At 43.9% G+C, this 18136-nt stretch overlaps 1 protein-coding gene across 1 annotated transcript in view; it reads left to right on the top strand.

Annotated features, from left to right (window-relative positions):
* Window positions 1-6056: 6056 nt before the first annotated feature.
* Pla1a (phospholipase A1 member A) overlaps window positions 6057-18136 on the top strand; it is a 36043-nt gene continuing 23963 nt past the window's right edge. The window contains exon 1 of the mRNA XM_034515311.2: window positions 6057-6276. Coding sequence (XP_034371202.1) covers window positions 6204-6276 — 73 coding nt within the window. The 5' untranslated portion in view covers window positions 6057-6203. The remainder of the gene's footprint in view (window positions 6277-18136) is intronic.

The raw sequence follows: 18136 nt of genomic DNA, 5'->3' as shown, positions 1-18136 counted from the left end.
TCCCATTACCAAGATGGAAAGACAACCAAGTGAGTTTGCAGGCCTGATAGGAATCCCGGGGTAGATGAACTTTATCTCACTCTATCTTTAGTCATTCTGGAACCATTATTGGGCGTTAAGGCTGGAACCTGGGTTTTTTTCTGTTAGTAACTGACTTACCTGGGCTGGCCTGGACTTGCCCAGTTCTTAGACCTAGTCTCCTTAACTGCCAATTTGAACCTTCCCTTAGAATCAGCCTAGCTGCTGGGCGGTGGTGGCGCACGCCTTTAATCCCAGCACTTGGGAGGCAGAGGCAGGCGGATTTCTGAGTTCGAGGCCAGCCTGGTCTACAGAGTGAGTTCCAGGACAGCCAGGGCTACACAGAGAAACCCTGTCTTGAAAAACCAAAAAAAAAAAAAAAAAAAAAAAAAAAAAAAAAAAAGAATCAGCCTAGCCTTCTCAGAAGGAGAGAATTGACTCCTGCAATCTGACTACCACACATGTGCTGTATCATCGCACACCACATATACACACAAGAACAGACACACACACACACTGTAAGACTCTAGTGAGCAGACCCTTAGTTTACTGGAGACACCCTGAGTGAACCACGTGGAGACAAGATCGCTGCAAAAAGCAAGAGAAATTTTAATGTTCCAGCATGCTGGGGCCATCCTGCGATCCAAAAGAAGAGGTGACCCTGAACCGATCATTCAGTGAGCTTTTATACAACCTTTAGAGCAGGAGCTATTAGGCACAACATGATTGGCAGAGCAGTACGACTTTTTAAACTGATTGGTCTTTAGGGAATGAGGCGGCAAGGACCTCCCTTGTCAATGGTCTGTCCTGTGGAATCTGTGCTCTGGGCCTCCCCTACTGGCAGGACTGTCCCCACCCACTGTGGTCTGAGGAATGTTAATCAGCCTCTCCCTTCTGGAGAGTAGGGGTGCCTAAGCATTCTATGACCTTTCTCTCCCAGGAGGGGAGGGGTCTGGTGGAATTTTCCTCTTCAACGCACGCACACATACTCGTACATGCAAGCACAGGTTAAAGCTATGTTGTTTTAAAAGGCAGGAATGGGAGTTGAGATAAAATATCTCTAGAGGACTTATAAGAAAATGATGATGTTTATGGACATCTGATCCTTGATAAAGAAGGCAGAAACACACACTGGAAAAGACACAGCATCTTCAACAAATGTTGCTGGACAAAACTCAAGTTCAAGTGGACCAAAGACCTCAACATATAACCAGACACACTGAACCCAATGTAAGAAAAAGAGGGGGAAAGCTTTGAGCGCACTGGCACAGAAGACAACTTCCAAAACAGAACATCAATAGCTCAGGCACTAAGATGGATAATAAATGGGACCTCATGAAAATGAAAAGCTTCTCTAAGGCAAAGGACACCATCAATTGGACGAAGAGGCAAACTACAGAATAAGAAAAGATTTTCTCCAACTCCACATCCAACAGAGGACTAATAGCCAAAATATACAAAGAACTCAAGAAATTAAACATTAAAAAAAAAAAAAAACCCAAATAATCGAATTTAAAATGGAGTATAGATTTAAACAGAGACTCCTCAAGAGAGGAATCTCAAACGACTGAGAAACACTTAAAGTGTGTTCGACATCCTTAGTCCTTAGGGGAATGCAAATCAAAATGACTCTGAGATTTTTATTTTACTCCTGTCAGAATAGTTAAGATCAAAAACACAAGTGACAGCTCATGCTGGTGAGGATGTGGAGCAAGGGAAACACTCCTCCGTTGCTGGTGGGAGTGCAAACGTGTACATCCACTTAGAAAATCAAATCAATATGGTGATTCCTCAGGAAATCAGGAATCAATCTACCTCAAGAACCAGTTATACCACTCTCGGGTATATACTCAGAGGACATTCATCCTTCCACCAGGACACTTGCTCAACTATGTTCATAGCAGTTTTATTCGTAATAGTCAGGATCTGGAAACAACCTAGATGCCCCCAGCTGAGGAATGGATAAAGAAAACGAGGAACGTCTACCACGGAGTATTACTTAGCTGTTAAAAAGTGACATCATGAACGTTTCATGCAAATAGATGCAATTACAATAAAAAAAATCATCCCGAGTGAGGTAACTCAGACCCATAAAGACAAATGTGGTTTATAATCACTTATAAGTGGATATTAACTGTTATATAAATGATAATCAAGCTACAATCTACAGTTCCAGAGGAGTTAGGTAAAGAGGAGGGCTGGGGGTGGGGTGGGGGAAGCATGGATCTCCTTGAGAGAGGGAAATAGAATAGATTTCACAGATGGACTGGAGGTGGGGGTGGGGATGAGAGTGGGAGGGATCAGGTGGGGGGAGCAAGAGCTGGAGGAAGAGAGTGCAGAAGAGACATCTAGAATTGGAGGATGTTTGGGGGTGGGGCGGTGTAAAAACCTAGTGCAGTGGAAACTTCCTAGAATCTATGAGGAGGACCCTAGTGAAGACTCCTAGCAATGGAGGACACAGAGTCTGAACTGGCCATCTTTTGTAGCCAGGCAAAGCTTCCAGTGGTGGGACTGGGCTGTGTTTGGTTGAGTTGTTGTCCAAGGGGGTCCATGGAGATCCCTAAACAACCCCGGGTAGATGCTAGGACTGAAGGCCCTCTTTGAAAATTGACAGTGTGTGTGTGTGGTGGTGGTGGTGGGTGGGCATTGCTTAGGACAACATCCACACAGCTCATTGAACATAGAGAGGTTGAGCTGGTGCCTGCCTGGAGCTTTCACCCTATGTTCTAATCTCTTTGGTGTGAGCAGGTACTCTGGAAGCTATGGGGAGAGAAACCAAGACACCAACATGGCCACAAAACCCTGGACCCACAGTGTGTTCTACCTGAAAACTCTGCTGGGGCAATGGTGGTGCAGAACTTGTGGGAGTGGCCAGCCAACGCTTGATTTAACTTGAGGACCACGCCATGAGAGCCCATGCTCTGCACTGCCTGGATGGCCAAGAAACAACACTGGACAGCACAGAGACCTAGGGTAGAACCAAACACAATGGGCCAAACAAAACCACAAGCAATGAAATGATTACTAGTGATATTCTCTACACTCATAGATCAGTGCCTTGGCCAGTTGCCATCAGAGAGGCTGCCTCTGGCCGCAGATGGGAGCAGATGCAGAGAAACGCATCCAGACATTATGCAGAGAGAAAGTCTCACTTGGAGATCTCCATTGTTTCCCTCTTCTCAGAGATCTGGGAATCCCAGAATGGAGAGCAGGGAAAGACTTTAGGAGTCAGAGGGGATGGAGGACACCAGGAGAGCATGGCCCACCTGTCAAGGACCAGACTAGGCTTGCAGAGGGGCTCTGAGAGAAAGGGTATCTGGGAGCAGCAAAAACAAACCACTTGAAGTCAAATTGTGGATCCAAGCTGGCAGCCTATGCTCTGCTGGAGACAGCTTTCCAGCCTGCTTTCTCTCTGATCTTCTTTCTTTCTCTGGTTTCTGACTGCTTTCTCTGGAGATCTCTAGAGAGTTTCTCTCTCTCTCTCTCTCTCTCTCTCTCTCTCTCTCTCTCTCTCTCTCTCTCTCTCTCTCCTGCTTGAGACAGTTCTCCAAGTTCTCTCTTGCTATTATAAACATTTCTCTTGATAGCTCCTGCAGATTATAAACCCAATCTTATTTTACATATTAATCTAACCATTTACTCTGGGTTCCCTTTTAATTACCCTATGATGCAGCATCTTATGACCCAGCCTTAAGATTCTTTTTGTTTGTTTGTTTGTTTGTTTTGTTGTTTTTTCAAGACAGGGTTTCTCTGTGTAGCCCTGGCTGTCCTGGAACTCACTCTGTAGACCAGGCTAGCCTCGAACTCAGAAATCCGCCTGCCTCTGCCTCCCAAGTGCTGGGATTAAAGGCGTGTGCCACCACTGCCCAGCCAGCCTTAAGATTCTTAGCAGACAGCAAGAACACATTTTAACATTGCAAAAGAATTCAGAGATACGCCTGCCTATGTTAGGCACAGAAGATAAGGTAGCTGGGTGGGACCCTGTCCTGAAATGTTCATTTCTACCACACCTAGGCCTGGACTCATTATGTCCCAGGCTGACCTTGAACTCAGAAATTTGGTTGTTTTTGTATCTTTATGACAAGCCAGCTCATAGTGCAGCTGCTTCTGTTCCTTTAGATTTGTGAAGCCTCTCATAATTCATATTGCATCCCCATAGTTTACATAGTTGAGAAATTCTATATATATTGAATGGATGTTTCTAGAGTTCTTTCCGACAGCCTTAAGGGCTGTCCTGTACGACCAGTGTTTACCATTTTGCTAAGCCATTAGCTACACCTCCGCCTTCTGGATTCATGCTATCTCTGATTATCATAGAGTTATTAATGTTAACAGAGAGCATTCCTTAAAGGAAGAATGTAAAATATGTACATTATTATACAAATAAACCTTATGCTCATGGCAGCCATCAACATTTGTGGAGGTCCAGGTCTGCAGGCACTGTCCCAGGGGCAGAAACCACATTATTCTGTCCCCACCAAGGCCATGCCAGGCTTAGCATTCACTGAATCACTAAGCAGGGCTTAAGAGACTGAAGCACAAAGCATGGGGCCTGCGTGGGTCTGCACCAGGTCCTCTGCATGTGTTATGGCTGTTAGCTTGGAGCTTTTGTGGGACCCCTAATAGTGGGAGCAGGTGGATCTCTGATTCATTTGCCTGCCCTTGAGACTCTTTTCCTCCTATTGGGTTGTTTTGTCCAGCCTTGATATGAGGGTTTTTGCCTTGTCTTATTGCCATCTTGCTTTGTCCCATTTGGTTGTCAGCTCTTGGAGGTCTCCTCCCTTCTGAAGAGGAAAGAGACGGGGAGTAGATCTCAGGGAGAGAGCATGCAGGGAGGAGCTAGGGGGAGTGGAGGGAGGAAAACCTGTGGTCAGGAATTATCGTATGAGAGACGAACCTATTTACAATAAAAATAAATCAATGAAAATGGTGACTTTGAGGCCTTCTACGGACTCTGGGAACTGGAAGTGGGAGATTATAGTGGTAGGAGATTCATTCTTCACCATAAATTTTCATACATTTCAAACTGTGTGTGTGTGTGTGTGTGTGTGTCTGCTGACTTCCAATATCTTCTCAGAAAGGGTCTCTCACTGAACCAGGTACTCACCAAAATTGCCTAGGCTCCTCCATGGACACTTCCAGGGCAGTGGTTCAGAGGCTCAGTTCTGGGCATAACCTGTTCTGCTCTAAACCCCTACTGGGTATCACCCTTGTAAGCTTCTTGATGTGCCCTGACAGGCCTGTAAAGCATGTGTGTCAACAGCACTCCTCCACAAAGCTACTGTTCAGAAGGACGATGCTTGCCTGCTGTCTGCTCTCCACCTTGTAACGGTGTGCTTCTGTTGCAGGAATACTGACTGGCCTGGCAAGAGCCCTGCCCTGCCCTAGCCTGCAAAAATAGCATACTCTGTGGTCTCCATTATTCCTGGAGTGAGGGGGCTGCATGAGAGAACAGACTCCCTGGCTCCAAACCCAGGTTAGACCACTTCCATCAACAGTGTCCCCACATCATTCATATCTCCTACTCTGGATTCTTTATCTATGAGCTCAAGCAGCGAGATGTCTCTTCTCTTGGGTTGGATTTGACTTTCTAACATGAAGAGGCTGTGGAAGGCAGCAGCACTCTTCGGAAACAAATTGGGTCTTTTTTTACACTGTCCCATATGCATAAATGTATGTGTATCGTTGGCTGCACACTGGGTGAGGCTCCCTGGGGGTCCAAAAACAAAAGAGCTTTCCAGCCTCCAGCTTCTCAGTATCCCAGGGACAAACATGTCCACAGAAATTCCATTACGGTGAAAGTTTTGTAACCACTGGGAGATGAAAGGCTGCCTTGGCCATCAGTGACATTTCATAATGGGAAATACAGCGGCAGAAAGTCATTTCCTGATCTTGTTTGGTGCAGAGAGGAAGAACAGTCCGTTTCAATGTCCCCTGCTTTTTTTTTTTTTTTTCTTAAAATATGGGAAGAGCACTCATTTTCATTGAGAAGAAGAAACTGAAAACTCCAGAGGTTAAACAAATAGGAAGGTTTATTTATTTATTTAGTTTACAAGCCACGGAGGAGCCAGTTAATGATTACTAAGTCCCAAGTGGGTGTTGCATGTTTGCTGGGAGGCCGGTCTATGTGACATCCCAGGTTTTAGGACTCTGCTTCATTCTGGCTCCAAGACTCCAGCCCAACGATGCATCCTGGCCTCTGGGAGACACGCTTCTGGTTGTGGGGACCACTTTTATGGCTCAGCATTGGAAGTTCAGGTAAGCCAAGGGCTTGGGCCTTGGGTAGACGCTTATTTCTTAAACTGCACTTTTACAAAGCACTGACTTTGGAAGGTCCCCTAAAAGTTCTTTATCTCTGACGGTGATTTTAAAAGAAAGGGGGAAAACCCTTTTATCATAATGGGAATTAGTGGTAAGACCAGTGCCTTCTTGGGGCACCAGAATTGAACTTCCCCCATCTCCTGACTCATTTTTCTAAAATCCGAATTACAACCCTTTTCGTCATGTACAAGCCAATACCTCTTAACACTTATTTTCATCCTACCAATGGCCACTGTTTCAAGGTGCAGTTAATTTTAAGTTTGCCAAACTAACTTTTAGAAAACGTTAAGAACAGTTTTGCCACACGCACACTCACGCACACACCCACGCGCACACACATGCATTCACATATGCGTGCAGACATACCTGCACTTGCACACCACGCACGCCTGCACACATGGGGAGCAGCACAATCAGAAGGGTCTCCTCTCTCCACCTCCCAACAACAGACTGCTTTTCTGTCCTCCACTAAGATGTTTCTCAGCTTCTGAATGTCCACCGGGAGTTGCTCAGATGTTGAGGCTGTTTCTAGCCTTCACCTCTTGTGAGGGGTCTTTTCTGCCCTGCTCAGCATTCCTTCCCTGGTCCAAAGTCCAGATCACATAGATCTATTCCCTCCTTACAGTTTAGGCAGCTTTTCCTTGGCTTCCTGTGTGGGTTTTTTTTTTTGTTTGTTTGTTTTGTTTTGTTTTTGTCTCCCTCAGTTGGTTGTTCCTATAAGGGGAGAGTTTAGGGTTCCAGTCTCTAGTGTACACTTAGTCCATCCCTCTGTATATAGGGCATGCTTAGTGAACAGTACTGTACCCCTGAACAGTGGGCAGTAGGGAATGAACCAAGGGAGTACTCACTGAGTCGGCAGACATGGATTGAGTATATCTCTCTGTCTTTGTGTCTTAGCTTTGAGGAAGTGACTTTTCTTTATCTGTCCTTGGAGATTATCTTTACCAGATTGGGATGCTGTCAAGGACTGCAGGCAGTGTGTGTACAAATCGGACCTGTGACAGTCGCTTATATTTGGGTGATTTTATTATTAGTGAACAGTCGATGGGAGAAAAAGGGACAGAATTGTCACAAGCCACTTTAGGAAAAAGACAGACCTATTCCAGATGCTCCTAGGAGAGCATGTTGGGAGAGGTGCGTCAGCAGACTCCTTTAGTGTTTCACAGTGGCTCTTTCCCTGTTGAAGGCCAGGAGGTGTTCACTGCCAGGCCCAAATTGAAATTTCAGGTGGGAAGACCAGGACAGAATTGTCCCCACACTTTCTCTGCAACCTTACCTGGGAGCAAGCTCATAGTTCTAGACAGGAGGAGATCAGAAGCCTTGAGTCAGGTTATCGGATTGGGGTTAGGACAAGAACTGGTCAGTTCTAAATGTGGATGGGATTCCAGGTGCCCCTGCAGAAAGGGAGCAGGCAGTGCTTGCTAGCAGGGTCTCCAGAGCCCTTATCCATTGGCTGGCCTTTGTCTGCTGCCATCTTTTTTTCAGACAGACCTTGCAGGGCCAAGGTTTTCTATTTCCCATCGACTCCGTGACTTTTCTGACTTAAGTAAGTTACTGTTGTCAACAATGACACTGTTTGCCGGGCATTGGTGGCGCACGCCTTTAATCCCAGCACTTGGGAGGCAGAGGCAGGTGGATTTCTGAGTTCGAGGCCAGCCTGGTCTACAGAGTGAGTTCCAGGATAGCCAGGACTACACAGAGAAACCCTGTCAAAAACAAAAACAAAAACAAAAACAAAAACCAAAACCAAAAAACAAAACAAAACAAAACAAACAAACAAACAAAAAACCAAAACCAAAAACAAAACAAAACCAACCAACCAAACAATGACACTGTTTATTGGATTAATGTTTCCTGTTCTTAAAAAAAAATGGTTATTTTGGAAATCCAATAGGTTGGTGGATAGGGAGAGAGAGAAAAGGAAAGAACATAGTTTCTTTAAGTCCATCAAGAGAAAGATGAGAGAAGAAGGGGTTAAAGGAGACAGGTTGCTCAAGGCAAAGGAAGAGTTCAGTGGATCAGGGGCCATGAACGAGGAGGGTACCAATGTCCCTCTTCACCAAGATGGTCCTTCTGTCACCCACCTTGCTGTCTTGGCTGGGCACCTGCACAATGCTTCATGGCTACCCAGGTGATCTCAGGTGGTTTTTTTTTCTTTAAACATTTAATTATATTGAGTGTGTATGTGTGTGTGTGTGTGTGTGTGTGTGTGTGTTGCACATCACAGTGATTATGTTGAAGTCAGAGGACAATCTGGACATCTGTGGACATTGGTTCTCTTTCCCAGCCATGTTGATCCCAGGGACCCAACCTAGGTCATCGAACTGGGTGAAAAGCCGCCTTAAGAGCTGAGCCAGTCTGGTCCTGAGTGTTTTCTGAGTCAGATGGCTTTACAGGCCTTCTCTCAGCACCGCAGGTCTTGTGCTCCAGCTTCCTGTAACATCTTGTGTTTATTTCTACTTTATCTGCAAAACTTGTGAGTGTTTGAGTGGAGCTGAGGCTGGCATCTTCTCCTTGGACTCGTAGAGCCTGGAGCTTTGGTTGCTTAGGCGGAAACAGCTGGGTGTGAGCCACATTTTCACTTCCTGACATTTATGTAGGTTAGCTAAATGGTCCCGGCCCTGAAAACGCACTCCACCCCCCTCAACAGGGTCTCTAGGTGGTCCTCATTAGTTACTGCTGACAAGGTAACCCACAGACCAGTTGAGAGCACAGCTGTGTTCGATGGGGAGGCAAAAGGCTTAATCAGAGTGTTCAAAAGCGCAGGGCCTGCCCAGCCCTAGTTGAGTTGGGAAAGAGAAAGCTGAGGAGAAGCAGCCAGGATGGCCTGAGATACCCATCCCTCAAGCAGTCAGCTGCAGGTGATACCTCTCTTGCATGTCGGGCAGGAGCCCACCATCCAGTCAGCTATGGTGGGAATCTCCACCTTTCTCCTATTCTGTAGTATCCTCAAAGCAAAATGATGGAGGGACAGTCAATATTTAAGACTATGTCATCCTTCCTATAAATCCCTTACCAGCTGGTGTGCCACAAAAAACGAACAACCAAATAAAGTGAAAGCCACGATTTTTTTTAAAAGCTTTTAAAAATGATTTATTTATTTTTATTTATATGAGTACACTGTAGCTGTCTTCAAACACACACCAGAAGAGGGCATCAGACCCCATCACAGATGGTTGTGAGCTACCATGTGGTTGCTGGGAATTGAACTCAGGACCTCTAGAAGAGAAGTCAGTGCTCTTAACCACTGAGCCATCTCTCCAGCCCAGAAAGCCACAGTTTTAAAGATTTAAACTGCAATGAGGTATGAAACTTCAATTCTAACTATAAAAACATAGCTCAGAAGATATAGTGTGACCCTATTACAGATATTCTATATGTGTAAAGTATTTTTATATATGTAAAATATATATTCCAGCCCTGTATGTGAAATCCTTCCTATGGTTATCAGCTCTTGCCTAGCGTGTGTGAGACCTTTGGTTCAATTATTCATTCGGCTTAACCTGAAAGAAAGATTTGGTAGTCTTGGGACAATGACCCTTTCATAGTTTCTGAACAGACAGGATGCTTTTGTGTGTGGTACGGCATCTGGGATGAGGGTGAAATAGTCTCATTTTCGATTTCATCGACAAGCAGGCTAGATTCATCAAATCCGTCACTCCACATATGGTCCTAGTTTGTCCAACCCCACCCAAGCCCTTGGCTCTCACAGCTGATGCCCTGGGATGATGCCCTCGCCTTGGCTGTACTGAGCCCCATCTAATCTACCAAGCCCTGCTCTTCTCGGTTTTTCGGCATCAGACTCACTCTTGGTCTTTATGTTGCGCCCGCGTTAGTGCAGTGTCTCATGAACGCTGTCTTGGTCATTCCCCACCAGAGCGTGAGCTCAGTGAGGGCAAAATGATGTCTTCACTCTTACATCATTTCCTCTTGGCATAGCTAAGATGAAGAGCAAGGTCGCCAGAGCCTTCTTGAAATCCACGCCCCCTGAGATCTGGCTGGTTGCCAGCTTTGGAGGAAGTGCATCCACCAAGTGGAACAGAGTACACCTCCTTACGTGAGCTAAGGAGATTCTCCAGTGGGCCTTAGAGGGCAATGACTGGAACAGTCATGAAGCCCATTTGGGACCTGAAACACTCCACTAGCCAAAGTGAAGGGGGCTGGAGCAGGGGCGAGCCTGTGTATAGCAGGGTGATTGGACTTCCGCTGGAGGTAGCGTCTGTTCTGCGTGCCTGACCTGAGCAGTTCTGCGTGAATTTGAGAATGAAGAAGACAGAGTGGCTCTCCTCCAAGTCCGGGAGTTATGTCACTTGACCTCCGTTCTTGTCACCTGCCAGATCTGTTGTATCTCAACTTTCCAAGTTCCCTTTAACAAGGCCTAGAACTCTGTTTTCCCAAGAGCAAAACTGAAGGTGACCCGCAAGATACTATTCAGAAACTCTCGGCACCAGAGGATCACCGTGGGTAGAAAATGATCATAGCTATGGATATCAACACCCTTCCCTCTGAATGAGAGTCAGACACCGGTCTCTGGCTGCAGGATTCACTTCCAAGTTCATTAGCCTTCCTTCCTAAAGTCCTCTGCGTGCTGGGAAATCCGGAGTCTGCTTAAAAGAGTATTTTTGGTCCGCCAAGCCTAACAACTTTGTCAGAGTCAATCACCTCAGAGAAAAACTACCCCAGAATCGAGAAGCTTGAGGTCCAGCTCTCCACTGCCAGGGTATTTGGGCTCCACTAGCTGGACCTTTCCTCCCAGCTTCCAGTTCTTCTTACAAGAGTATCCCAGAATGTCGTCTAAGGTCTCTCCTCCCATCAACCACTTCTCTTTTCTCCGAAGAGTCTTGAGTTCTGAGTTGGTTGACATATTCTTCAAGGCTTAGTGCTTTTAAGTTTGCAGAATAGATTTTTTCCCTCTCTTTGGTTAAATTCTAGGTATTTTCCACTACAAAGCCGATACAAAGTGAATATATAAATATACACACTCTTATTAAGCTTTCTCTGAAGGAAGAAAAAAAGTAACAAAATGCACAGAAGTTGCCTCTGGGGAGGGGGTGTATGGAGAGAAAAGTTTAAGATTTTTACTAAAAGGACAAGCAGGCATTTTCTATATTGATAGATTTTATATGACCTCCAGCACTGGTTTGAATTATTATTATTAACTTTTTAAGTAATAGAAGGGGCTGGACAGATGGCTCAGTGGTTACAAGCACTTGCTGCTCTTGCAAAGGATCTTGGTTGAGTTCCCAGCACCTGTATGGTGGCTCATGACTGCTTCTAGTTCCAATTCAGGGGCATATAGCAACCTTTTCTGGACTTTTCAAGCTCTGGGCATATAAGTGGCACACCAACATACATGTAAGCATTCACACATACATATAAAATAAAAACAAATCTTTCTCAAAAGGACAAAAGTTAGAAAATACGTAACATTTTTACATATAACTCATGTACAACTATGATACATAGATGGGGAAACACGGATAACAGGCAACCAGACACACGTGTTTAAGCTTCCCCGTGTTGCCTTCCATTTATTCTTTGCTCTTTTAAATGGGAATATAACACAATTATAAAATAACCTAAGGATATAAGACAATTTAGTGAAAAAAATGACTTTAAAAAGGTCTTTTACCAACCTTGTAACCATCCAAACCATCCAAGCAAATGAACAAACACAAATTTCTTTTTGCTTCAGATCCTCTTTGATTTAAACATTGCTGGTTATTAAATTATAAACAAATGCACTATTTCTTCATTTCTGTCCATTGAAATACAGCTAGATAATCCCCAGATGGTTTTCTATCTTGTATGTTGCTGCAATGGGACACATTTAAGACTGACTTCTGAGAATGGAACCACTTTGTCCTGGTTTGGTGGTGCTCTGTCTTGCCAGAAGTCTTTTATCCATGTTATAACCTGCCCCGCCCCCGCCATATATGAAATCTCGTTTCTTTTCTCACTAATATCCTGGATTATTGTATTACATAGTTATTGCCAAATTGATGCCTATTATAGATTTCTTTAATTCTTCCTCCTCACTCTGAGAATTTCTGATTTGCATAAGCAAACTTCTTCAGTTCTGATAACTACCTTTATAATATTTTTTCTCTTATTGTCTTACTGTGTTTTGAGATAGGGTCTCATTATGAGCACTGGTTGGATGGGACTTGCCATGTGTGTGGATCAGGCTAGCCTTGAACTTGTTTTGATTCCTTCTGTTTTGCCTCTTAAGTCAGTGTGCCACCACATCTGACTCCATTCTCCTCCTTCAGAGAACCAGAGGTAAGTATGAACGCTGCTCCCTTTTGTTTTGTGTTTCTTTTTGTTTTTTGGTGGTCCTGTGTAGTGAACCTGGGGTTTCACATATTTACATAGAACCCATGAAGTGTTCTGCAGAGCCACTGCTTCAAGCGTGTGTGTGTGTGTGTGTGTGCAAGTATGTGTGTGCGTGAGCGAGTGTGTGTATGTATGTGTCTGTGTGCGTTGTGTGTTTATCTGTGTGTCTCTGTGTGTGTCTGTGTGTCTGTCTCTCTGTGTGTGTATGTGTGTTGATGCAAGGGACAATGGTAGGAGTTTGCACTCACTAAGCACACACTTCATTTTACCTCCAAACTACACATACAGCCACACAGACACACAGACACACAGACACACAGACACACAGACACACAGACACACAGACACACAGACACAGCTCCAACACATTTGCATTTTAAAATGCAGTAAAAAATATGCAGTATTGGTTCCTTTTTTCTTTCCAGGATTACATTTTTCATTTGCAAATGAGATAAACTTAAAAAAAAAAAAAAAAGACAGTCTTTCTATAGATCTTAAAATAAATATACTGCTCAAACCAAGAGCGGAAAAAAGAAAATATTACAAAATGAAAGTGGACATAAGAACAAGAATGTATACAAGGAGATAAAAACCTAATTGGGAAATTGAAATTGAAAATACGAAGAATAAAAAAGATGAAAATAAAAAATGTTACAGAGTAAAAATAGGCACAATGACAAGAACGTTTACAGAAAAAAAAACTAACTGGAAATTGAAACTGAAAAGGAACAAAGATTACATCATGGTCAGATAGAGGTTAGCCCATGGAATAGGGGATTTTAAAAGCATAATTTTATTATTACTGTCATTGTTGTGTATGTGTACATGATGTGTGGGAGGGGGGTGCACACTTTGTAGAGCTGGCTTTTTCTCATTCTGCTTTCACTCTGGATTCTGAGGACTGAACTCAGGTCACCAGACTGAGTAGCAAGTGCTCTCAAGTCCTCTGCCAAGTCCTCTGGCCAGTCCTAGAGAGACGGTTACTATAAACAGTAGGCAATGTAGTAATTTAATTCTCACACAAGCAGCCTAAAAGGAAAATATACACACCTCAATAAATGAAAAGCCCAAGCAACAAACTTTACACTTTACAGTGAAGGTCCTACCAGACTTAGGCAGCAAGGACCATTCCTTTTTCCCTTCCCATCAGAAGGGACAGGTGCCCGTCTGTCCTTGATGTTTGGTTTATGAAATGACTGAGCGGGTGGGGAGCATCAGAGCCTGGTTCACTGAGCCAGGTTTTATACTCGTGTGTGTGTGTGTGTGTGTGTGTGTGTGTGTGTGTGTGTGTGTGTGTGAGAGAGAGAGAGAGAGAGAGAGAGAGAGAGAGAGAGAGAGAGAGAGACAGAGAGAGAGAGAGAGAGAGAGAGAGAGAGAGAGAGAGAGAGGCGCACAGGAGTTCAGCAGGTGCCCCAGAGGCCAGGAGGGGACATCAGGATTTCCAGGAGCTGGAATTACAAGTGTTGGTAAATTGTCCAATGTAGGTGCTGGGAACCAAGTCAGGCTCTCTGGAAAGACAATAAATGCTCTTAACAACTGAACTGTCTCTCCAGCTCATGATCAACGATTTTATCACCTGTAAATACTGGCATTTTCCCCTATCCCTTGTCAAATTATATAATTTATTTCACTTTATTCTCTTGTTTCTCTGGCAAGAACTAGGCCCTCCAGAATAATATTTAACAAAGGCAACCACACAAACAACCTTCTTTATAGTAGTTTTTTTTTTTTTTTTTTGGCAGAATCTCTCTGTGTAATTCAAGATTGCCTGGAATTTAAGATCCTCCTGCCTCAGCCTCCTAAAGTATGAAATTACAGGCATGTGCCACCACTCCCTTGAGAATGGGTTGGTTCTCGGTTTTCAGTGGAGCCCAGTGAGTTGACTTGAGCATGTTATTTATATGTTAATATTACAAACCCTACAAACTCTTTAGTTCTTGAATTAAACCCTGGTTGGCCATGGTATAGTTTTAGGTCCTTTGTTTTTGTTATCCTTGATTGGTTTTGATTTGCAGGTATTTTATCTAGATTCGATATTTTGATTGTTTTTGTAGAATGAGTTGGTATTCTATTTCCTGTCTTCTGTTTTCTGCAGTAATGTGTAAAACTGAGAATTTCAGGGTTGGTCGAAGCTCTCTGTAAGACTGTCTGACCTGTCAGGGTTTTTTGGTGGATGGTTTGAAACCTGCTGTTTCAATTCCTTTCTTCTATAGCTTGAGATGTGCTATTTTTTTTTCTTAATTTTTGACTAAGCTTTAGTAAACTGTATTTTTCTAAGAAAGTATGCATTTTTAGAAAACCCCAAATTTAAACAAATTTAGAAATTTAGTTTCAATTTCTGACTAGGTATAAATATGCTCTTTTATGATTTGAAAAAGAAATCAGTTGTGTCTGTATTGACTTGCCTTTCAGTCCTTAATACTTTGAACTGATGACATCCCCTGTTCTTTTCTTACTTGTTCTTATCACAGTACATCTGGTTTATTATTCTTTTCGGAGAGCCAGCTTCTGGAGTGCATTGTGTGTGGTAGGTACTAGTCCAAGCAGCAGACTAAACAAAATGGATACAAAGCCTAACCTTGCTTGAGAGTCTAGTTTAATGCAGGGTGATAATCGATAAACAAGCCCAATAGCAAGTGTAGGGTAGATTAGAAAGTGATGATTTGTACACAAGTAAAGAGATCAGGGTAAGAAAGATTGAAGGCAGGCAGATCTTTGAGTTTGAGGCCAGCCTGGTCTACAAGTTCCGGAACAGCCAGGGCTACACAGAGAAACTCTGTCTAGAAAAAAACAAACCAAACCAACCAACCAACAACAACAACAATACAAGGAAAGAAAGACTGGAGGGTTGAGAGGCTGAGGTACAGAGGAGGAGAGAAAATGGCATCTGAGAGGCAGGCTTGATGGGGAGGAGAGATTAAACACAAACATGCCTGGCAGAACATTCCAGAAAGCAACAACAGCCAGGGCTTCTCACAAGAGGAAGAACAAAGGGGACACCTGCCTGTAACAGAGTGTGCTAATTAAGTGTAGGGGGCACAGAGGTCTCTACGCCCACAGACATGCACTAAGGAAATCCCAAGGACTGACTGGAGGTTCTATGTGCCTTCATTGCAATTGTTCCTGGAAGTTGTTCCCATTTTAACTTTTCCTGTAATGGGGCACCAGGTCAATTCATACTGGGTCATCAGAGACTCAATGTAAGTATAAAGGCTATATATGATGACCTTTGACCTTTGACCCCTATGTGGTGGTGGTGTGGGGTTACACTGTCTTATAATAATTCTCAGATGACTCATTAGTTGCTGTGGAAATGCTGCTTGCTTTTGTTGTAATGTATCTCTTACCCACAAAATGTATGAGACAAGATGGGGCTACCCAGGGCCAAAGAAGAATCTTTGTCAGTTCAATTTAACACATCAGCACTTTTTAAAGAGTCCTATTGGCCTCCAACAGCTGGTAAATGTGGGCCTCTAGGCATTGGCCAGGGTGGAGATTGTTGATGTTGGCTAATAATGGAATCATCGTCCCCCTCATCTAGAATGCCTCTAACGTGGGGGGTGGGGGGGTTGTCCATGTGTAAGGTCAATACAGGACAGCCATCTACTGATAACCATCTTGTCCATAAAGCTAGCAATTGAATCCCATTTCAGTAAACCCTGTTGTTCCTCCTAAATCACTCTTGAGTCTGGTTCATTCTTTGTTCTCTGAGTCACTTTCTCTCTTGATTCCGAGCCTGGGCTTTGCCCCCTCGGGAGTTTAAAGGCTTACATACCATGTTTGTCAAATTTGGATCAACATTCCTTAGCTCAACATTTCCCCTTTTTATATCCTGGGCAAAAACAATGAACAAGATTACTAGATTTTTTTTTTTCTTTTTTTTTTTTGCATTCATTTTTCCAAGGTCCTTTACTCCTGCATTCAAAGCAAGGTCTCCCTTGAAAAGTTTTTGAATAACTTCTACAGCACGAGATGAGAGCTGTCAATACGTTGAGTGGCTGACACCCAGTCAAAGAAGTCACTGTGTGTTATTTGACCTATCTACCCACTTTGGAGGCTCCATCAACCATGAGCTGCCTGATCCAAGGTATCTGTGGTTTCTCTGTGAGCTACTTTCTGTTGCACTGCTCTCTTAATGAGAGCAAGAAACTCAGGCCAAAGCTCATTAACTTTATGTTTTAAAGTGTCCAGAGAATCCACAGTTACTCCATGATCAGGAGTAGTTCTCCAGGCTTACAATACTGAGCCAAAACGTTCTTCTGTATCAGAGCATCGCTCTGTTGCCTACTCCAAGAAGCATTCCAAGAAGAATTAAAAGGGATGTTTTTGTAGTTTCTTTCTGCCTGATGATCACATTTGTCATAATATTTTGATTTCCATATCAACTATTGTCCTGGGATTTTGGAAGCTTTACATATTTCCTTACAGCTCCAATGAGCAACAATATTCCTCCTCAACACTTCCCACATCACATCAGTCAATGGAGCATGCACCCCATTGACAGAAAGATTGTCTGAAATTCTTTAAGAACTCAAAGGCAAGTGGGCTATGGTGACGCTCATTTGTGTTTTGAGGATTTAGCATCACAGGCATTGTAAGAACTGTCGTGACAGAGCAATCATTTTCCTGTTGATTGTGCCCCTAGTTTTCCTCAAGTAGTCTCTTAAAGTGAAAGAGCATAGACAGAATTTCTAAATCAGATGGAAAAGAATGAATATTTGCTGTACATGGATATAAATCTGGGCTGTTTAAAGTAAGTGCAATGTGTCTAAATTGGTCTCCTTAAATGTAGGAACAGTAGTTCCCTGTAGGGCAGTGGACCATGCCAGAAAACTTGGTAGGGTTGAACTGGTTAGAAGCCCCAGAACCTCTGAAAGGATAGCTTGACCTGCTCCTGACCAGGCTCCTGTCATGTGACTGTACTACCCACATAGGAACGTGACCTACCGACATGTAGATCAGAACAGAGTTCTCCATGCTAATGAGGTATCTAGAAGCTCTTTGGATTTAGCCAATAAGCTTCCCTTCCTGGACATTCCTCCCTGCAAAAAGCATTTAATCTCTGGTCCATCCTGAGGAGGGGGTATGCACCCATTTTCCACCATGAACAATAAACAGTTTGGAACAAAGGACTCTCTTTCATCAAGAACCGCCATAGGGAGCATAGAAAAAGCCTTCATCTACAGAGCTGAGCCTCCTAAGTCTCCTGCAGAAGGTCCCTCTGCTCCCAGACAACCACAGCTAACCTAAGGACAATCTCAGATGAGCTAAGCCAGAGTTCCCCCTCCCCCAGCCCTAGGCTCATCCTCAGTCCACAGGCCTTCTCTGTTCTCAGCTCCTCTATGACTTCCAGCAGCATTTAGATGTCTAGGAGTCTGAGGACCCTGAGTTCCAGCTTTGCTGCAGGTTTATGGACCCCAGACCATCCGTTCTCCACTCCTCTGCATGGTTTCCAGTGGTG

This window comes from Arvicanthis niloticus, chromosome 12 (genome assembly GCF_011762505.2).
Source record: "Arvicanthis niloticus isolate mArvNil1 chromosome 12, mArvNil1.pat.X, whole genome shotgun sequence".
Taxonomy (NCBI): Eukaryota; Metazoa; Chordata; class Mammalia; order Rodentia; family Muridae; genus Arvicanthis; species Arvicanthis niloticus.
Note: the sequence above shows the minus strand (reverse complement) of the source record. Positions and strands in the feature narration are given on the sequence as shown.